The 22,933-nt window shown below is 41.5% G+C and overlaps 1 protein-coding gene and 1 long non-coding RNA gene across 2 annotated transcripts in view; one reads left to right on the top strand and one right to left on the bottom strand.

Moving 5' to 3' along the window:
- Window positions 1-22,933, top strand: part of DISC1 (DISC1 scaffold protein) — a 373,484-nt gene that overhangs the window by 297,574 nt on the left and 52,977 nt on the right. Inside the window, exon 9 of the mRNA XM_058275388.2 lies at window positions 6,221-6,281. Coding sequence (XP_058131371.2) covers window positions 6,221-6,281 — 61 coding nt within the window. The remainder of the gene's footprint in view (window positions 1-6,220; window positions 6,282-22,933) is intronic.
- On the bottom strand, window positions 17,602-18,858 carry LOC131280862 (uncharacterized). The gene is made up of 2 exons (XR_009188514.2): window positions 18,656-18,858; window positions 17,602-17,768 (listed from the first exon to the last, which is right to left on the bottom strand). It is a non-coding gene; the product is annotated as an uncharacterized lncRNA (long non-coding RNA).

Genomic DNA, 22,933 nt, shown 5'->3' with positions numbered 1-22,933 from the left:
ATTATCCATGCTGTTTCTGGCTTCAGCACATGCGAATCCTAATTTAAGGTCTTTGCCATTTTTTAACCCCCTAAAAGCCAGGCTAAATCTCCCTCCCGGAAGCTTCCATAACGATTGCTCCTTTATGTTTCTATCACTGAGCCTAACACGTTGCTTTTATTAATCTGTTTATATGACTGTCTCTTTCCCTAAACTGGGTTCTTTTGTGGCTGAGGGCAGCATTGTTTTCATCTTTGTGGCCCTGTTGCCTGCACAGAGCTGACCTGCGGGGGGGCATTGAAGAAATGTTTGATGAATGTATGAATTGAGAATTAGATACAACCCCGGAGATAAACCTTTTCTTTGTTATTGTTTATTAATTACTAACCTGTATTTGATCTATTTTTTTTCTTTCTGCAACTCTCTTATCAACACTAGAACAAAAGGGAGAAAATTAACAGCAAAATACTGAATGATGTCCTGTCAATGTGGAATGAACTCATTGCTGATTTGACGATGGTGAATTTATTTGGTTCCAGCCACTAGAGAATTTATAATGACAAGTTTAAGGCCTAGGAAGATTGTATCCTGTTTAAGTCAGGAATCCTCTCTTGTGAGGTCTAGCTAAATGACCAGCACACATAGAGGGACCTGAAACAACATTAAATGAATTTATAGATGCAAATAAAAATCTGTTTGTAAAACATAAGTATTTAATATCTTTTTACTGGGAGTATTGAACCACTAGATATAAGCATTAAGAAATTACTAAAAAATAAAATAAATAAATTTTAAAAAGAAATTAGTAATCATTTTTTCACATCAACCTACTTTCAAATCACTTTAGACTACTTTTACATTTTCTAAATATATATATTTATTAATAAATATATTAATATATAGTTCAAATTATTTTACTCAATGCAAATTCATTTTATGCTGATACGTGAGCAGCATTCTCCCCTACAGTTTGCATACAATAAGACTTTCATTTGTTGACAGCTGTTCTTGCAATGCCCAGTGCCCTTTGAAACTCTAAATTTTTACAGCACAGCCTGTGGTTTCTGCTGAACTTACTCTTTGAACACCAGCTTCGTTTTGTTGGCGGCTGAAGTTTCCCATACATTCATTCTGCTTGCATTTATTGAGCTCCTATTTTGTTATTTAAAATTGAACGCAAGGGTTCTGTAATAATGGACCCTGGGCATTATCCCTTACTTCTGTGTGACCTTGAACCTTGCAGTCCTTCCATGGAGTCAACTGCAAAATAGGGATTATAACAGACATGGTTACAGGTACTATTATTAGTGGGTGTTCAGAACAATACCTGGCACGTAGGAAGTGCTCAAGTAAAATGGATATCATTATTTTGTTATGTATTTTCACACATTGGGTTTTCAGTGTGACAATCACCGTCACTATGGTACAAGTAAACAAAGCTGCCTGGGTTTTAGGGGCTCACGGCTGGTGTTCCCCACCTTTGCCCTTCAGTGTGAGATTTGCATTCACGAAGATTATTCAGCCAGCTGTCCAGGTCCTGCACAATCTCATTCCATCGCGCCTGCCAAGACAATCTAACAGCAAGTCCATTTTTCTGTATTGCTGACTTCCCTGGGTCTTCCTTTGGATGGTATTTCCACTTCATCTTCATGCATGGTTTAATCACCCAGATGAACAGAGCATTTTCCATTAGCTTGAGCAGAGAATGATGCCTCCTATATTCAAACCTTCTCAGAATTCCAGAATTTCTCCTTTGTCTTTCACATCTTCCTTCCAGAAGTTTTCATTAAACGCAAGTTCATTTTGTCTAAATCAGTCCTTGAATATTGGCCTTTGGAATCTGATAACTAATTTTGTAAACATAGGCCAGGCTTGACTGGATATACTAGTTTTGAAAATTTCAGTAACATGGCTAATGTTAGACAAATATTACAATTAATGCTAAACTGATGTGGTCCCTCTGGCTTCCATTTTCAAATTTGAGATGGTATTGTAGTGATCCAGTGATGCCCTCTTTATTAAGTGAGGGTGGTGGGGCTTCATTCAGTCTGATATCAAGTCAGCCTGGGTGATATTCATTTCCTGTGCTATTATCATGACAAATATTGCCATCCTTTTATTATGCAAACAAAAGATATAATACCGTGAAACCTAACTGGACCTCCTTCTACTTTAACATTCTCCTGCCTTCGTGTTTATGCTGTAAAGGATATTGGGGTGGCTATTTTTTTCCATCCAAGTCATAGGAACATTTTTTGATTATTGGTTATGATGAAGATTTATGGAAAATGTCACTGTGTCCTCCAGTGAAAAATTGGTCTCGCTAAAGAGTCTGGCCCCATAGCTGTCTCAGTGTCCCTTGAAGCCATGTTTCTGTTTATATTTAGATAGTGCCTAGTCTAGAACCTTGCATGAAGTAGAGCCCAGATTAAATTCCAATGACGTTGATTTGTGTTTCTGCTATGCTCTCTGCCGAAGGCTTTCATAGATTTAACTCATTTAATTATCGATCCGTTTTTGTTTAATTGGAGTCATGAAATGAGTGAGGTGATTTCCATTCTGATGTTATGGCCTGTTGTGGATGACATTCCTTTTGCAAATGGAGAGCAGGGGGAGTTCCCTAAGTCTTCCCAATCAGGAGGTCTGGCATCCCCTGCCAGTCTCTGTTCCCTGTAGCATTTCAGCCCTGGAACCTCCTTTCTGGCCTGAGCTCTTTCTCTGGCCCCTGGAAACTTGCCTTACCATCGCTGTCCTCAAGAGTCCCTGCTGTGCTGGGAAAGGAGGGAAGAGGAGTGGGAGGAGGTGGGAAAAGAAGAAGAAATGAAGAGATTATTTGGATGGCTGGCTCTGTGGTCAGTCCCCTGTGTCTGTGGACAACTTCCTTAGGATGTTTAAAATCTAAGCCTCCCTCTCTTGTCCCGAGGTCCCTTTTGACGTTGTGGGTCCACCCACTGAGAACATGCAAAGCACTTTTAAGCAGCTGGGCAGGCAGATCGGTTCAGAATCCAGACAAAGTACTATCTGGAAAACATATCCTCTTCAGATAACAGCCTCCTGACAAGTGGAAAATCCCTTGGGTGTTCCCATACAGGTTCCAGAGAAAATCAAAGTGTCTCTAATTTGGGCTTCAAATACTGGGATGAGTCAAGGGTTTAGCATTCCATTTCTTAAGGAAATTGTTGGTATGGTAGATATCTGGATTATTTTAAACATCAGAGTATGGCTTTATTTTCCTCAAGGGAGATCTATCCACTTTTGTCCTTTGGAGGAACAGTGCTATCAAAACATAAGTGTAGTTAAATGTGACCATCAAGGGCTTCTTAAATTATTCCCACTCCCTTTGTGATGTCCAATCTCATTGCTTCAATTGCTGATGTCTTCCAAATGTCCTTCTCTACCCTAGACCTTTTCCTGAACTCCAGATGCATATATCCAATTTCACACTTGACATCTCCACTGGAGGTCTAATAAATTTCTCAAATTTAATGCATCCAAAACTGAACTCTTGCTTGTCTCCCCATACTGGTCGCATCAGAATCTTTCCTATCTCGGTCAATGGCAACTCTGTTCTTTACATTGTCTCAGGAAAAAGTACCTGGTAGTCATCCTTGACTTCTCTCTTTTTCTCACATGCCACATTCAACCCATCAGGAAATCCTGTTGGTTCTACCTTTAAAATATATCTGAAATCTGACCGCCTATCACCAAGTCCTACAAACACCCTGGTCCTAGACACCACACTCTTCCCTGGATTATTACACTAGCATCTTGTGTTTCTGGACTCCTACCCTGTCCTTTTATTCTCAATACACCAGCCATCAGAAAACAATGGAAATGTTTTCCCTCTTATTCACAACAAAACTCAGAATCCTGACAGTGTCTGTCCTGTCATGATGGCTGTGCAACAAATTACCCCTAAACGTAATGACTTAAAGCAGCTACTCATTAGTACCTGAATTCTTGTGAGTCAAGAATTTAGAGAGGGTGCAGCAGCGATAGCTTGTTCCATGAGGCTGGGACTCTCAGATTCAAAGGCTGGGACTGGAATCATCTGAAAGTTTGCTCACTCACCTATCTGGTGGCTGATGCTGGCTGTCGGCTGAGACCTTGGCTGGCGCTGTCAGCTGGAATACTACACGTGGCCTCTCCCAGTGGCTTGAGCTTCCTCAAAACATGGTGCCTGGATTCTCGAGAGAGAGAGCCCAGCAGAAGCTGTATCCTAGCCTTGGAAATTAATTGTGCCCCTCTGTCGTGCTCGGTTGGCACAGTCACAAACTTGTTCAGTTTCAAGAGGAGTGAGATAGACGCTGCCTCCTGATGGAGGGTGTCAGGGTTCTGGAAGAGTATGTGGGGCAAGGAATATTGCTGTGGCCATTTTAGGAAAAACAGTCTGTCACAGTTGCCTGGTGACTGGGTCCTGGAAACTTTCTCTGATCACATCTCTTCTCTCCATGGAATGTTTTGCTCCAGCCACAATTTTCTGGAATACTTAGGGGTGCTCCTACCTTAGAACCTTTATACTTGTTGTCCTGCCTTCTCTGCTCACCCCAAGATGCCCACAGGCTCCCTCCCCATCATCTTCTTCAAGCTCATACTCAAATGTCACCTTCTCGATGGTGCCCATGCCAACCACTCTACACCCCCATCTTGGTCTCCTTCTCTTGCTTTTTTTTTTTTTTTAAATACTCCATAGTACTTACCACCTTCTAATATTCTGTAGAATATTTACGTTTATTCTTTATTATCTCCCCCTACCAGAATGTAAACATTACAAAAGCAGGGATCTTTATCTTTTCTCTGTTGGCCAGTTTATCCCAAGTGCTTAGAGCAGTGCCTGGCACTTAGGTATGTATAAGATGTGAAACAGAGAGAGCCTTTCTGGTTGGGACATTCTGAATTTGCAGACTTGCTCTGGATTAACCAGTGAACATATCTCCTTTTTATAGAACTGAATCATGACAACTAAATCTCTGTACTAGTGCAGTAACAGGTGCAGAGTAGGTACTAAATAAAATATCTAATTAATGAATTTGGAAAAAACTTAGCACTTTGAAATTTGTAGTTTAGGCCAGCACAAATCACTAAGATAACTTAAACATTGTCTGGATTATATACATTTCTTTTCTTTTTTTAACCTTGTCTGTACAAATGAACCAGACTTTTAATTGTTTTAATTTACTGTGGAAATACTTGGTTTCTGCCCCTCCCCCCATATACAGATGTTAACTGTTAACTAGAATAGGATTCTGAGAACTCCCCAATGCAGATTCCCAGTAGCACAGCTCTGGGGCTGAGAGGCAGGCAGCTGGCTTCTGCTTTCCCATGTTCCCCAACCTCAGACTGTTAATATGCACTTTGGCATCAATTACCTTTGCAGATAAAGGTTGGAATAAAAATGACAACAATAATCACAACACTAATAGTAACAGTAGAGCTCACAACAGCATCGATCATTACAACCGCCCATTAATGAGAGCCTATCAGCTGCCAGGTCCCCTTCTAGGTGCTTCACCTGCATGTCTCAGTCAGCTATCACCCTGAGAGGAAAGTACTTTCATTCGACAGTTGGGGAGACAAGACATACAAGGACTCACCTAATGTCTATGAATTTTGTTAATGAGTAAAGTTCCTATTTGATGTATTGAACCATAATAGTCATTTATTCCCTCAACATTTAGTCATGGCTGGACCCTGAGCCTGTCTTGAGTGGTAACTTTGGAAATTGAGCAGTTGATTTTCTGTTTACTGGCAAGATCATGTGTTCAGATGTGTTTTTCAATGAAAGGGTTTCCCGTCCCCTGCTGCCGCTGATGAAGACGGCGGTTATTCCACTCTGGTTCTCTTTCCTGGTCTTCAGTAATCAACTCCTGGCTACCATGTGGGAAAGGCGAGAGCCACAGAGTATATTTGCGCTCTTTCAGTGACTATCAGACAGTCAATCAATGAACTATCTTTGACAGAATAAAGCACAAGCTCTGCTCTTCCCCCATCTCCGGTGTCTTCAGCACAAGCTCTGCTCTTCCCCCATCTCCGGTGTCTTCAGCACACTCTAAGTGTGCAGCACACTCAAGGCATTTCCCCAGACAGCCACTCCAATGGATTCGAATATTTTCCAAACATAGTATTTTCTATTATTAGCGACTTGACCACCACGATCCTTTGTGTTTTGGCTTTTACTTGAATAGTGCTGGGTTTTGTTCCATTTTTGCAACTGCTTCAACTTTGGATTTTTGCTTTGCAGAAACAAGTATGAAGGAAAATACTGTGAAGTACATGGAAATGCTCGAGGATAAACTGGGCAGGTATGGATAATAATTTCTTTATTCCTGATACCATGGAGCATCTTGATTTTTTTATGATAATTATAACAAAATTTAGGTTAACTTTAAGTAAAGAAAAAGGACAGCCATTTTTCTATAGTAAATTAACAAAGAAAAGCACAAAAAAGAGTCCTTTGAAGCCAATAAAGGAAGGAGCAGGTGTCATACAAGCACCCCCCAGCCCTCATCCTCGCTTTTAAAAAGTAAATAGATTAAGATGGTTGAAAGTGTCCTGGGGAGATCACAGGATAGTTTTCATGTTCCATAGAAAGAGAAAAATCTTCTTTGGTATGTCACATTTGGAATTCATGCCTTGGTCTGTTTTTCTTTTATTTTTAGTGTCTGAAGGGGGTCTTAGGGATTTTGAACCAGTTTATACATGTTTTGGAACAATATAAAAATGCACATCTTAGTTCTGTTTTGAATCCTGAGTGAAAACCAGCGTGAAAATTCCTGCTGGCTTTTTTTTTTTTTTTTTCTAACCCAATTAGGAATTCAGATTTGAGAACTGTTAGGGATGCTGCAGCATGTCAAGATGTTTCTGGTTTTTGTGGATGTGTACTTATGGAAATAAATCCCAGCCACCAGGATCTGTTCCTAATTAAGGAAACAAGTACGAGAATGTAGTATGTGCTTTCTTCCCTGGGAGTCATTTAGTTTTATGGAGACCATTTTCCTCCTATTTTGGAAATGGTTAAGTAACTCTTTAGATAGGGTAAGCCTTAAACCTTTGTCCGCTAAAAATGCCATTGGCTAAACTATTGCTTCTCCCTTAAGAGATGTTAACAGAGGCTGCCGTTGCTGAGCCATACTCTGCAGGGTAAGCAAGATTCTGCAGTACTTGTTTCTCATGCTTGGGAAGCAAGTCTTTTAAACCTCTGGCTCATGCCTTCCCACCCCATTCAGATCCCCCCACCCACCTAGATTTGGGGAGGAACTTGAATGAATGTGGTTAGTAGAGAGTGTGGGGTAAGGAGAGCACCCAGTTTAGAGGTATTCTCTCCGAAAGTACCTCTCCCCATCGGAGAGCAGGACAATAATTGATGCATCTGGGTCAAGTGCCCAGATCTGAATGTGACTTTCCTCCTTTCCCACTGTGTTCTGAGTTTTTTATTTGGAAATAATTACAAACCTACAAGATAAATACAAAATTAAAAAATAATATAAAACCCATACAGGAACTCCAACATATCCCCCACCCAGATACTCAGATCCACCGACTTTTAACATTTTATCAGTTTGCCCTATCATTCTTTGCTTCTATCTACTTACCTGTGCCTATCATCTAAACGTTTGAGAGTATGTTGTATACATCATGCTTCTTGAACACTTAATATTACCATGTGCATTTCCTAAGAAAAAGGAAATTCGCTTATGGAACCATCTTAACCACAATTATTACATTCAAGAAATGTAACACTGATATAAAGCTTACAGTCTGTATTTCAGTTTTTAAAATCTTTGCCAATAATGTCCTTTTGGCCTTTTCTCCTGCATTATTAGATCCAGTCCAGGATCATGTATTGCATTTAGTTGCCATTGTCTCTTTAGTCTCTTCTCTATTTTTTTTTAAATTTGGAAACATACCCACAACATGGAATTTCCCAGCTTAGCCCCTCCCAAGCATACCACTTAGTGGGGTCAATCACATTCACAGTGTTGTGGTATCCTCGCACCACCCATTACTGGCGTATCCCTCTTGACCTTAACTCTGGTTGCAATTTTTTAGCCACAGTCACCACATACACACCACACAAGTTTGATTAGGTTATTGGGCAACAAGTTGTAGTTGTGAGAGCAGGGGTCTTGGTAGAGAGAACCTCGTTTAAATTGCTAAACTACTTAGCCTCAGGCAAACTCTGACTTTCAGTTTCTTTAGCTATAAAACTAGGATAAGAGTACCTACCTGCCAGGGCCAATGTCCTGATTTAATTAAAACACAGAGTTGGCAGTCAGCAAATGTTGGATCCCTTCACCTTCTGCTGCTTCTTGTCTTTCCTCTCCTTATCCTGAGAACTGATTAGCAGTTCTGCCTCCCTCCCTCCAAGCTGGCTACTCCTCCTGGGTATCCAGCCCCATGAAAGCCCCCACTATGCGCCTGGTTGCCTATGCCCCCACGCTGGCTTCCCTCTCCCAGCTCTCCCACTTAGTCAGTTACCAAGTCTTGTCACTTCTGCCTCTTTAATGTCTCTCAAGCTCATCCTTCTTACCATGTTCCCATGTTCCCATCTTCTCTCCCCAGATGACCTTAATAGTTGCTTTGACTGTTTCTGTCTCCAGTGCTGCTCTTTCCATTCTGTTCTCCAGGCCGTCTTGCGTGCACATCTTAAAATTCAAAGCTGGTCATTACACATCCCTGCTTAGAACCATCTAGTGGCTCCCCATTGTCCTAAGGATAAAGCAAAGCATCTTACCATGCTCACCACATTCTTCCGTTTGGCCTCTACATGTCCTTGGGTATCATTGCCCTACCTCTCCAGCCATACTGAATCTCTTGCATTTTCCAGTGGCACTGAATTGTTCTTTTTTTCTGGAGAGATTAATGATATTTGACCATTTTTTAATCTAGAAAAATGGCAATTTCATATGGTCCAACCCTATACTTAGGAATTTGAAGTAACTTCAGAGAGTCGGGTGCTATGGCTTGAGAGTGACCCTTCCCTTTCGCCATGACACACTGGCACATGCTTTCTATCCTCTGCCCCTTTTGCATGTGCTCTGGTGGGCATCTCCCAGCTCTGCCCTACCAGTCCTTCATTGGTCTAACCCTTTTGCATCCTTCGAATTTTAGATATCTCCTCTTTGACACCTTGCACAACTCCCCAAGGCTTAGAAAGAGCCCTTTGTGCTCCCATTGAGTCATTCTTCCTCCTTTCAGACTACTTCAGGTATTGTAAGACCCTGTCTATCTTGTTTAGAATTGTGACCTCAGGGTTTTGATAGTGCTGAACACTGTATGCATACCCAATAAATATTTGTTGAATGAATTTTGGGATGAATGAATGAATGCAGCTAATTTTTAGACATACCAGTCTCGTCTTTCAGCACCATCTGCCTCTTCCTGCCACTCCAGCATGCTGATAATCCAAAACTACAGTGTTCTTGGCTTCTTGATTCACATACATTAGTAACCTAGAACTCTCTCAACAGTGTCAAATGACCAGGATGGTTACCTGACCCATACTATGCACCTACTTCCTAGGGCTGGGCTCCTTTCATTGTCATTTCCAGCTCTTAGGAGTTCTGGCTGAGACGTGTTTAAGCTGGTATAGTAGAAACAATGGAATCTGGAAGAGAATGAGCAGTCTGAGGTCTGTACCCTCCCCAGCTGTCTGCAGAATAACAGACTAGACTAGGGACTTGCCTCTCTCCCTTGTGCCATGTGCAGTAGTTTTATTGCTGTCAGAGAGGATCTATGATGCATATAATAATTGTCAAACTCTACTTCTGACAGCGCCTTCCTCCCCATGAGGCCTGAGTCGTGGTGGTTGTTCTTGGCCACTCAGTGGGTTGTATTGATCATCTGTTACATTCACAGTTCCTTTCCAAGAGAATCAACATCTTCAAACATAGAAACAGGTTTTCCCACCTGGTACAGTTTGCATCATAGTGGCTGCTCAAGTAATATCGTAAGCTATCAAGCAAAGTCAGGTGATGTAGATGCTGATGAACATCTCCGTTACTTATTCTCACTATCTAGAGCATCTCTTGGTCTTGAGGTGGTTTAGAAAGAAAGGACTTGAGAACTGAAGGAACTGCTCATTTTCATTAGAACATTGTAGAGGATGCACTGAAAGGTGAGTGTGACAGCATGATTTAGATCTGGTTGACCGTGGTTTTAGTGGCAAATCCAAATGAGGCAGCCACAGTATCTTTGTTACTATCTCAAAGAAGAGAAAAACCTGGAGATCCAAATTCTGAGACAGGCTCAGCTGGGCTCAATGTCTCTCTTACAGGAAGTCTTCCCCCACTATCTATCAAGAAAATCAAGTAATTAGAAAGTTAGGTTGCATCTGATGATGAGAGCAGTTCAAAGAGATAGCCTGCATAGTACAAAACAAAATGTGGACAAATATTAAATGGGGACCTTCAGTAGATATTTAACGAAGGATTTTGCTTCAACAATTTGAATTATGAGTTAAGTGTGTGTATGTTCCTTATCTTCCTTCTAGAAAGGAAAGATAGCAGTTGCATATATTTTTTAAAGTTTTCCACCTGTTCCAGATGCTCCTTCTCCCACCTGTATCCAAATAGCTAGCACAGTGGCTGCAATTCAGAGTTCCATGGTCATTTCGCAGATCCATTCCATTACTGCTGGTCTCCCCATTGCCAGTGGTAATACCTTCGATTTGGCCCATTACATAACTTCCTAATAGCCTTGTCCTCTCTTGCCTGACATCATTTCAGTCCGCTCTCTTCCCATGGTCAGAGTGACATTGTCACTGCCCCCCTTAGAATAAATTCCGCGATCCTTGGCATGACACTCAAAGCTGTCCGTGAGGTGGGCGAGGTGCTCCGAACTCATCTCTGTAATCCACGTGTTCACAGGGTGCCTGGCACGCCCAACTAGCTGGACTCCTTTGTTTCCCCAAATTCAGCATCCTCCCCAGCGGTGCCTTGGTTCCCAACGCTCCCCCTGCATGGAAGCCCACCCCACCCAGTTGCTGGGTGCCACTCCCTCTCAGCTCCCAGTACAATATTTCCTTCTTTCTACCACCTTTCTGGCCTGCTTCTTCCTTGGTACCCACAGTGGGTAGCCCTATAACAGCCATCTGTTGCAATGACTTCTGTCTGTCAAATTCTCTTCGAGGGCAAGCCCCTTGAAGACAGACCCCTTGTATACTTGTCTTGTATTCCAAATGTGGTAAACATTCTGTAAACTGCCATAGGCTTCAATGATGAATGAACGGATAGCAACTAAATCTTGACACCTTATTCTCAAAATATTGTATTCAAAAAATGAAGGCAGTGTGGTAATGTGTGGCACCCCCATATGATAATATGCGTGTTTGCTTTGTAAGTTCACAACTTATACAATATGCTTATTGTTTATGGATGTTCATGTATAAATGATTAACTTCAATTAAAAAAAGAGTTAAAAAAAAGAAATCAGTAACAACAAAAAAAGTGAAGGCAGCCTAAGAAGATATAAATACCCCAGGAATCCCTTTATCTTGCCATAAAATCATAGCGGTCTGTAATAGAGGAGGAAAAAAGACTACTGTTAAAGAGCTTTACCCATTTACTTAGTCTTTAAGGTTTATTGCTTCCAGACATATTGGTAGAGCATATTTTGGCCTAGCTCATTTTCCCTTAAAACTAAACCTTGTTTAATTTTTTTTTCTCAATTACTACATATTCTGTGTTAGCTATCTCTCTCAAAGAGACAAAAGAAATATTAAAAAATCTTGAAAAATCTTTACCTTTTGGATGGGTTACATTTTTTAGTGCTCTTATATTGAATCTCTAACCTTGTTTGAGAGAAGTTCCTCATTAGGCAATGGTAAATTCATGTCTCTGGCACGTGTGGACCAAGCCTTCCACCCTGAGAATGTGTGTATTGGTTCAGTTTCAACCCAGGGAATCTCTTGCATGCATGACTAATAGGAAAATTTCTCTTCTTTTAAAAATCTCTCAACTCTATCTTTACTTCCCCCACCCCAAATTTGAATATAGAACCTTGCTGCAGACTGTAGCTGCAATTGAATAGTGGGTTATAGGCTATTTTTGTTTCCTTGTGCTTTGCTGGGTTTCCGAAGTTTTTGTTTTGAGTGTCCATCATACCTTTAAAATAAGAAACAAAACAGAGTCATTGAAATCTTCAGAGGTCCTTTGTAAACTTAGAAGGAACTATCAAGAAGTCATTGGTCTTATCTGAAATTTATTGTGAAATTTAGAAACCAATACTGTTTTTTCTAAAGATCACCCAGTTGTTTGTTTTTTCCTTAATTTTTTTTTTTAGGCAATTTTATTGAGATTTATTCATATACCAAACAGTCCAACTAAAGTGTACATTCAGTAGGTTTTGGTGTAATCACAGAGTTGTGCATTCATGACCACAGTCAATATTAGAGCACTATCTAGAAATTTCATTAGAGACACTCTAATGGAAAATGGTAGCCAGGCAAGCTCACTCTGCTAACGAATGTCCTGTGGTGACCAGCAGAGGTAAGCAAGATGGTGAAAGAGTTGTGTAAGTTTTTCCCTAGACCCTTTACTGTCTTCTCTGCCTAGTTTTCTCGATAGCTCTGCCTTCACTCCAGAAGTTGGGAGAAGGCTGAGAAGTAGACAGCTTACCGGAGGTGGGAAATACCCACTCAGTAATATTGTACTGACCTTCTCCTATCAGCCAGGCACGGCATTAGATGTGAAGGATATAAAGAAGAGTGAGGCAACATGCCTGCCCCAAAGGGCTTGCTGTCTACTGGTAGAGGCAGGACTGTACACACCACAGTTACTGTGTAAAGTAGTGGTGCTTTGGAGATACTCTCAAATGTTGCCTCAGAGACCCAGCTCTCAAAACCCGTCAGTTGGGAAGCAGACTTGGCCCAGTGGTTAGGGTGTCCGTCTACCACATGGGAGGTCCGTGCTTCAAACCCCGGGCCTCCTTGACCCGTGTGGAGCTGGCCAACGTACAGTGCTTATGTGCACAAGGAGTGTCCCCCGCGTAGGGGAGCCCCACGTGTAAGGTGTGCACCCCATAAGGAGAGCCGCCCAGCACGAAAGAAAGTGGAGCCTGCCCAGGAATGGCGCTGCACACATGGAGAGCTGATACAACAAGATGACGCAACAAAAAAAAAAGAAACACAGATTCCCGTGCCGCTGATAACAACAGAAGCGGACAAAAAAGAACAAACAGCAAATGGACACAGAGAACAGACAACTGGGGGAGGAGGAATAAATAAAAAATAAATAAAAAATAAATAAAAAAACAAAACAAAACAAAAAACCCATCAGTCATTGCCAAAATCAAGTGCTGTTTGCCACTTGACCCAGATCTAATGAAGATGGGCTCTTAGAGGTGAAGGTGGAACCTCTAGAGCAGTGATTTCCAAAGCAGGGGTACACTTGATGGTACACTGGGGTGTGGGAAGACCCTTTTAGAAATTTTCTCTACTTTTTCACTTGACTCATTCAAATTTTATTTATAAAAATGTTTATGTGCGTATTAAAGTATATACATATGATTTATGAAACAAACATTAGAGACATGTGTGCACAATTTTCTTATTGATGGGTATATGCATAATAATAATTTAGGGACAGTGCTGTAGATAATTATTCATCTACTTATGTTCTAATAATGAATCAGGTAACAGGTTCAGTATATGACCACCCCATCCACCAGCCTTCTTTCTCACCACATCCAGAAAGGACAAGGAACTGTTAATTCTCTAACAGAAAATTCAATGCTCAGATACACAAAGGAGATGAAAAAAGCAGAGACAGAGACAGAAAGGCAGAGGAGAGTGAATTTAAAATGTAGTTATTGGTGCCTTCAGGCAGAATGTGGAGCCTTATTCCAGTGTGTGGTCCTCACAGCATAATAGCGGATGCATAAGTGCACGCTTGTTCGAGATGTACTACTCCAACTTGACCCAGCGGTGCTGGCTTTCAGAGTAAGCTTGGAGGGTGCTCACCCAACGGGCGTTTAACAGTGAACGGCAGTCCTTGAGCTCCCACACATAATACTGTTCATTCCAAATGTACAAAGTAATCTTGAATTTCCGGTGCCTGGAGAACAATCTATCACTGAACTTATTTCAAATGTTTTTGAGGAAAGTGAATATGAGAAATGGCAACCAGTAACTATGCAACTGGTTACCAGGGGCGCCCCCACCCCCACCCTTGGTTCAAAGGAAAGGAAGGCAGATGTGCGCGGACACCTCCATTTATCCTTTCTTGCTCTTATTTGATTGCTTCGTTACCGACATATGCCTTCCACCTCTCCTGCTTTACAGGCACAGGCCAAACACCTCATTGTCTGGACTTCACTCATCTTCGTGCCTTTCTCACTGCCTCCTAACTGCCTTGATCCCTCTTTGCTCTTCCTCTGCAACCTCAAAGAGAAAGAGGGAGAGTCCCAGCTTTTTTCTTTCCCCTCATTAATTTGGCGTGACCTTCCTGTTCCCATCTCTATTCCCAGGCGTGGAGAAACGGTGGCAGCTCGATCTCCTTCTCTTTAGCAGGAGGAGACGTTCAGGATGCAGAGCCTCGTCGTCCCTGCCACCGTGTGGTCTCTCTACTTGGTTGGATCCTGTCTATCCATCTAGAGTCATCCTAAATTCTACTGCCTTGGCACACCCTTCTTTATGTGGTCTACAGTGATTTCTCCCTCTTTTTGCTCTTATTTTGCCTCCTGTCAATCTCTTCCTTGTCCCTTAGAGGCCACTATTTTAGAGCCTTAGTTTTCTGTGTTCTGCCCTGTCACCTTCAGGGCTCAGTCCTCATACACAGTGAATACCTGTGAGTTCATTCATTGGTTGGTATAGGTATTTGTAACAAGGGTCTGTATCTCCCTTCTAAGGCTGGGTAAATTGATCCTACACATCGTAAGAATGAAAGCCTTTATGGAAATAAGTACTGGATTTAGCCATTTTTTGAATTTTAAAGCCACTTGACTATAATTGTCTAAATTTCCAAGAGAAACAATCATCCAAAATACCTTCTTAGTTTGAAATTCCATCTGATAAGAAAATGTAAAGCACTTATTTCTGCCAAGTTCTATATGATTAACTTAATAAACAATGTGTACATTTAACGTTTACCTTTTCATCATACAAGAAAAAACTTAAGTATACTTCATATAATCATGCATGAACACATAAAATGCATACATACAGAAAAAGTAATAATACATAACATATATTAAGGTTGCATGAATTAAAACGAATAGAAAGGAAAGACAAAACAAGGGTGGAGAAAATACTGGTAGCATTTATATGGGGATTAAACTCATCACAGAGTAGTTTGTTATTCTAGATACTGAATTATCAACTGATAAATGTAAAAGGAAGTAACATTGAAAAATTACATATAAATAATATAATTTATAATAAACTTCAGGGATCTGCATTTGCCTTACAGGTCACTAAAACACTTTCAGTTCTCTAAGAATTCTAGTAACTGAAAATATTTCAGTTAAAAATAACTCCCCCCCCACCAGTGAAATGTTCAGGTGCGATGAAATTTGGTTTTCAGACCACACGTATCAATTAAAGAAGATCTAAATGCAGTTCTTCAGAAGGAGAAAGCAGAGCCTCCTCATCTCAAATCCCCATTCCCCCAATTAAGAAAGTCTTTGCTTCAGGACAATAAAAGAAGATGCCAGACCCTCGAGTCCAGTCTTGACTCTTCACCTCTGATCCACAAGGGGAGGACAACAGGTGGACACTGAGCAGACAGCTCTCTCACCGCTGAAGAGTTATTATTTACAGAAACCCTCAGTCAAACAAAACTCCCGCCTCTTTCTTATCCAGTGTAAGGTCCCTGTGGCCGCTGCAGCTTTGTTCACTGCGACTCACAGGCGGTAGTTCTGGGGGCTTGATCTAGGGAGGGGCTCACGAAGAGACTTAATTATCTTACCCCTAAGGAGTGCAGAGATTTGAGGTGTTTAGATTTAAAACGTAAGCTCTGGAATCAGATTGTCTAGGTTTGAGTGCCTGACCGCTTGCAAGCTATGGGCCTTTACTAGATTAATGAATCTCTTTAAGATTTTTCCATCTTGAATAATAGAATAAGAAAAACAATATTTTTTTGTATACAATAAGGGCTCAATAAATGATGTTAATAACTTATTCAGTAGTAGCAGTTATGGTGCCATGAAAACTGTGTAACCAAAAAAATCTACGTTTTTTAAAAAGCCTTCTTTTAGAAAACTAACAAGAGTCCCATATCTTCCTGGTGAAATTTTGGAAGGTGGAGAGATGTTTGCTTGTGGCTCATAGCCTCCATTAAGGGCCTGCTAAACCCAATTGATAATCCACACCCTGCTTTTTCTGCCTCTGCCCTCTGGCCAGCTCCTAGCACCTTCTGCTCTTAGCACCTTCTACAGAGGGTGGAAGGGAAGACAAGGCGCTGAGGCAATGGAGTGCTTGTTAAGGGCTGTGACCAAAGGTTTAGCGCCTGCTGTGGTCCCTACACCCAATGGCTAGGGTCTTAGGGCGAACTCCTGCCTTGTCAACTGCTCTGGCTCAATTGGGGTCTTTCAGGTTGAGAAAGACCCAAGCCCAGGCCAGAGCTCAGGCTCTGAGGACGATTTAACATCACTTCTGTGACTCACTGAGACCTGGACCCTCTGTGGAGCTCAGAAGAAAATCACCATGACCTCAGGGACAGGATTTGAGGGAGACAGTGCCTCCAGTCCATTTGCTTCTCTCTCTGACAAATATTGCTCTAGAGAAGAGGGTGGGCAGAGGGTAAGAGGAGGTAGAAGTGAATCCTCTGGGCTTGTCTAGGGAAGGGTGTTCAAAGAAGAGAGGAGTGCTTCCCAGTGTGTAGGGAAGAATCTAGATAGCTAAAACAATGTGGTACAGAGAAAACAGATTTTTGATTACGGGGTCAATACTAACATGGTGGAATATGTGGGGGGAGGATATCTTAGTCACCCGTCATCATCAGTTTCTTTGTCATTGACACTTGACACTTAATTGCCTGTGATGCTGGCTTTGAAAAAGATAGCCTGGGGAAGAAAAGATGACTGGGATTTTGACTAGTAGAATAGAAAATAGACAGGAGATGGATTATCATTTAAAACGGGGCTGTGGTAGCAGACTCCCCTGTGGATTGTACAGGTCAACTTGAAGTTCCTTTGCTTTAAAGCAGTGATATAACTACCCACTGAGCTCCATCAATCAATATTTAAGGAGGTCAACATTTGGCAAGATGCCCGGTGATTGAGGAAAGAGAGGTTCCTCTTTATTTTGTCCCGTGGAAGTTGGCAGAAAGACAATTACATTGGACGAATAAGAAGAAAAGTTCTGGCAGAGTTATGGCCACCAGGCTTATGAACCAGAGCACCCACTGTCAACCCCAGATAAGCCCATATGCTTCACAGTGTGCACAGTCAAGGTACCTGTTACATGTCTACTAAGACAAGCTTAATTACTAGGCAATATCCAAACCGAAATGATTTTTATAAACTCAAGAGTAACCATTACAACTTGAGTGTTTCTGATGCATTTTGACTGGGAGTTTAGAAATTGTAGAGAAAAATTAATTGCTGTATCAATGGAAACCCCACTAGGTAGATACCTAATTTGTCATTAATTAAACAAGAAGACTTTAATGATTCAAGGAAGCATCAAGATTGTGTGATCGTTTAATTTGCTAACATGGTATGAACCTGTTAGCTCCAGAAACACGATTATGAAAAGTAAAACTCTTGATGGAATTTCTCAGTCACTCCCACATGTCGTCGTGTTTTAGACTCTGCTCAATGCCCTTTATCTCACTTTACTGATGACAGTTCTACAGCAGCCGTGGCAAATGTAGGTTAGACAAAAAATTACATGAAACATTTTCAGTGACTCGTTTTGCTTCTTTCTTTCCTGGCTCGCTCCCCTCCAGCCGCCCTGACTCATAGAACAGCTGTGAGCACATTAGCTACAGAGGAGGGAGATGCAGACACTGTATATTGGGCTGCATCCCATTATATCTTGGAGCCCATAACGGGATGGGTTCTAAATCCCTTATCAGAGCCACCCCAGGCGGAAAACAATTTTTTCCCTTCTGTTGCTGCTGATATAAAGATGACATTTCTTCAGCCGAGAGAATTTTATGTGATTGTATTGCATGCTAAGCCTCAAAAGATAATTCTGTAGCTCCCATTCATCATAAAAACAGGATCTTTCAATTGTACTTCTTAAAGGGAAAAAAAAAGTCCCCAGTAGAAATCGTAAAATTATTTAGTGGACTTAGGAGAAAAGAATCACCAGGATGACGACTTGTGGCAATTACACAAAGCAATTTGACTGAGTTATTTCCTTTAATATCCTATAAATGAGAAAATAAACAACTGCCCTGGCTATAAGCTGTGGTTTTGCAACAGATATGTCCCACCAATGCAGATTGATAATGATGCCCCCTCACCATCTAACCTTGCAAATGGATTCAGTCCTCCCTCCCTGCATTGAATCCCTGTCTCTAGAATTTTCTGGATTTATTGCTACTCAGTGGAATTTACTTTTGTTTTGCTGATGGCATTTGCCAACTCTTGTAGTTACAGAATGGAAATTGTTCTAGAGGGTTGCTTTAGCGCAAGTGTACTGATTAGAGTTGCTTATTGGCAGATGAAGGAGAGCTGTGTTTCTTTAAGATGTTTTGCCCTCCTGCTTGCCAGAGGGGCAGGGTCTCACCTGGTATGTTTCATCTGATCCTGTACATCTGTTAGTGACTGTGAATCCTTCCAACTGAAACGGTTTAGTCAAGCGTAACCACATAATTTCAGAATAAATTTGGTCCCATCTTTGTTTTCCACGTTGTCAACATTTAGATCCTCTCTGAGCAGCCATGGCAATGGAAACTTGGCTTCTTGTCCCAAACTACTGCAGCCTATACAGAAGAAGAATTCTCTTCTAAGGTTCAATGGGATAAGTCCCAGAGATCCAAAATCTGAGTGACAGAATCCTGAAAGCAAATTGGTCATTTGCTTCAGACTCACCCCAGGAATAGCTCTCCAAGTTTGTCTCTTAGCCACCATACTTCATGCCATTAGGATGTTGGAGATAAATAAAGAAAAAAGTCAATTGATGTATCCGTTTTTTTGCTATCATAGTCTGTATCGATGTGTCAGCCCCTACTGAAACCTAGACTAAGAGAAAAGGAAACTGGCTGTAAGGGTTAGCAAAAAAGCAAATAAGCTATTCCAGAGAGTAGTAACCAGCTGTTATTTATAGGGCATTTGGGCTTTAGTTCCAATTAAAGCTTGGTATTGGATCCTAAATCCACTTCACGTGCCTCTTCTGCACCCTCTACGACTTGCCCCTATTGCCTCATTTGCCTGGTTAATTGTAATTTGGGGGGCTATGCTGCTAACCAGGTCAATTTCTTGCTCTTTCAGGGAAGACTAAATCAGCATTTGAGAGATGGCCACAACTTTATTCAAAGGTCTAGAAACAAGATTTTCGGGGACCAGGCTTGCTGGCCTGGGAGTAATTTTTGATCGGGATAGGCTTTTCTAGCATCCTTCCAATTCTGCCACACCTACCTGCATCGTGGGCACTGCTGATCAGGGCTTGACACCTAAGAAGAGGCATCTCGAAGGATGTGATTTAGAAATGTCAACAGCCTACCCCACCCCTCCAAGCCCCAGTTGATAGCTCTTGCTTCTTGAAATCCTGAGTGCAGTTCTGTGCTAATTGTGTGATCCTATGTGGTTTTCCCAGTCCCACAGCTGCCCTCACTCACCCCCAAAACAGTGGACTTAACATTCCTTACCAACAGAGATTGCCACATTCAGGTTGGAAGGAACCTGGAAGCCGGGCAGCAAATTAAAACAATACTCATATTAATAAGCATATCAGTAAGTCAGCGGAGACTACCTGATACCTCGGGGTGTTTTCAGGGCTCGACAAGTCAGAAGTCAGAAACGCAAGCTATTTACTCATCGGCAGGCAAGCTATGACAGTAGGCCACTCCTGGTTCCTACCCCAGTCTGGCTAGCATTATCTCTTTCTTTAGAGCTCAGGCTGTTTCTGTAGTTCTTTTACTTAAAGGCTTAAATGTTTATGTCTACGAAATGGTATTTCCTGCAGCCGGACCCCCTTGAGCCGTCCTCTCCAGAGCTCACACACTCAGCAGGGTCAAGCGGAGGCAGGGCAGTAGGAGAAAAGCATGACTCAGAAAGTGTCTGCGCTACCCTGTGGGGACCGGATGGGGAGGGTGGCGGGTGGGGGCGTGAGGCTGGCCTTCCTGCAGTCTCAGGGGGTGACTTGTGACCCCGTATCTGCATGTTCAGCCTCTGCCTTGCCTCAGAGTTCGAGCTTGATTGACCAAAAAAAATAGACACTCAAACGATGACAGCCATGTAAAATAAATGCAGCAACCTTGAAAGTCAACATTTTTGGTCAGTTTGGTCATTTTTTACTAAGTCATAAAAATAAACACCAGCGCATATGCTTAGCTCCTCAAAAAAATGTGAAAACGAGCCTAATAAAAATCTGGTAACAGGCAGCGTTTCCTCAGTGCCCTCATCTCCATGCATGGCACATGGCTTTAAGGGGTAAACTTGGTCCAGCTGCAGTTTGTAAATGTTTTGTTCTTGCAATTTCCCTAATGAGAAACCCTTGAAAGACATATAGATAACTGTAAGAGTGGCAGCATTGATTTAAACTTTTACAGCTACCCTTTGCTTTCGGCCACCTCAGTGAATTTTATGCCAACTGTTTCAAGTTTAGTTATACCGATGTCAATAGTAATTTTCTTCAAGAAAGTCAAAAGCCTACAGAGTCCTTTTTTAAAAAAACCATTATTTTAGTCTTCACTCGTTAGTTTGCTTATTAAGTGTCTATATAATCCCCTAAGAGGGAAATGTCTCTTTTGGTTGCCAATACTGCGTGGATGAGGTCCACCTTGGCTCGTTGCTCACCCTGCCTAGTTCTGGGATAACAGGGGAATACAGGCTGCCTGGGATGGTGGGTTCCCTGCCTCACCAGCGTTTCTCAATAGGAACGAGCCTAACTATTGAAGGCCCTGCGAACCCCATCACTACCACCAATTCCATGTGTGCCTCCTGCCCTCGGTGAGTTTGGGGCATCCCAGTGTAGGGGCAAAGGCTTTTTGGAAAATGCTGATTATTTCGTAGCCTCTGGGCCTCAGCCTTGACCCCAGCTTTAAGCTCCCCCAGGGCCTGCTGCCAATACTTTGCAGAAAATGGAGCACTTCTGAAAATGAGCTGGGCACAATATAGCAGCTGCAAAGGTGTTCTCGAAAGAGCTGGTCCTCAGAGGAAGATGGCAGTTAAGGACAGGACAAGGTAGGACTCCCTTTGGTTTATACAGGATAATAAAGAGTTCTTATTCTTACTTCCACGGTGAAGAACAAATCAGGAGCATCAACACTTTTGCGGGAGGGACCGTAGACTATTTGGAACCTGCCCATTTTCTTAGGTTAGGGATTTCTTTTACAGCCTCCCTGTGGTGCCTAACTTGACACCTGTGGTTCTAAGGTGCTCAGAAGACCATGAAAACAAAAATAACTTCTTTTAAAAACAGAGTATTTGTGGTTTAAATAGACTCTAAACACTTATGTCACAAATATGTCTTGGAGGATTGTACAAATCGTAATGATAGACTGATTTGAGACATTTTCAAAATGTTGGAAATCTGGAAATGAGATGTAGTGTGATAATATCAATAGTTAATCTTTTTTAAGAGATAACTGTGTGCCGGATAATCTGCCAAATACTTTAAATGATTATTTCACTTTAATCCTCCTAGCAACCCAATGAGATGAAGGCTCTGTTATTAACCTGGATATACGGGGCAACTGAGGGCAACTGAGACTCAGAGAGATTAAGCACCTTGCCCAAGGTCACCGTTGTGCATGTGATAGTCTGTCCCAAGCAACCTCCCTTAGAGCCCCCACTCCTCAAAACCAGTGTTGGAATAACATTCTCAAGTTGGATCTGGGACAGTTACATGAAACTTGAAACTGTACCTTTAAAATGGACTTTCAAAAAAAATTCCCTAAGGAGGACTTTTTAAAAAATCAAATTTCATCTTTATAAATTGATTTAGGTTTACATTTTATGTAAATGGAATCATACAATATGTTACACACTATAGTTCAGATTTGATCGTTTGTGTCTGGCTTGCTTCACTCAACATAAAATATCCTCCAGGTTCATCCATGTTGTCATATGCTTTACAACTTCATTTCTTCTTATGGCTGCATGATATTCCATCGTGTGAATATACCACAGTTAGTTTATCCATTCATTGGTTGTTGGACACCTGGGTTGTTTCCACCTTTTGGCAATTGTGGATAATGCCACTGTGCAGATGTCTGTTTGTGTTACTGCTCTTGTTCTTCTGGGTATATACCCAGTAGTGGTATTGCCAGGTCCCACGGCGAGTCTATATTCAACTTCTTTAGGAACTCCCAAACAGTCCTCCACAGTGGCGGTACATTCTACATTCCCACCAACAGTGAATAAATGTTCCTATCTCTCCACATCATCTCCAACACTTGTAGTTCTCTTTTTCATAGAGGCTATTTGGATAGGTGTGAAATGAAATCTCATTGTAGTTTTGATTTGCATTTCCCAGATCTTAGTGATGTTAAGCATTTTTCATGTGTTTTTTTTTATTTTTGCCATTTGTATGTCTTCTTTGGACAAATGTCTATTCAAGTCTTTTGCCCATTTTTTAATTGGGTTAATTTTCTTTTTATTGTTGAGTTGTAACATCTCTATAATCACAGATATTTAAGCCTTATTGGACATGTGATTTCCAAATATTTTCTCCCACCGAGTCAGCTGCAGAGCAAGACTTTTTAAAAAAACTTTTTACTGAGTAAATTTTCAAACATATGCAAAACTAGATAAAGTATAATAAACTCCCATCACACAAATTCAACAGCTGTTAACACAGGGGCAAACTGGTTTCTGGTCTGCTACTCCCTTGCCCACTGCA

This window comes from Dasypus novemcinctus, chromosome 13 (assembly GCF_030445035.2).
Source record: "Dasypus novemcinctus isolate mDasNov1 chromosome 13, mDasNov1.1.hap2, whole genome shotgun sequence".
In the NCBI taxonomy this organism is placed as follows: domain Eukaryota; kingdom Metazoa; phylum Chordata; class Mammalia; order Cingulata; family Dasypodidae; genus Dasypus; species Dasypus novemcinctus.
The sequence above is the reverse complement of the archived record's forward strand: the minus strand, read 5'-3'. Positions and strand labels throughout refer to the sequence as shown.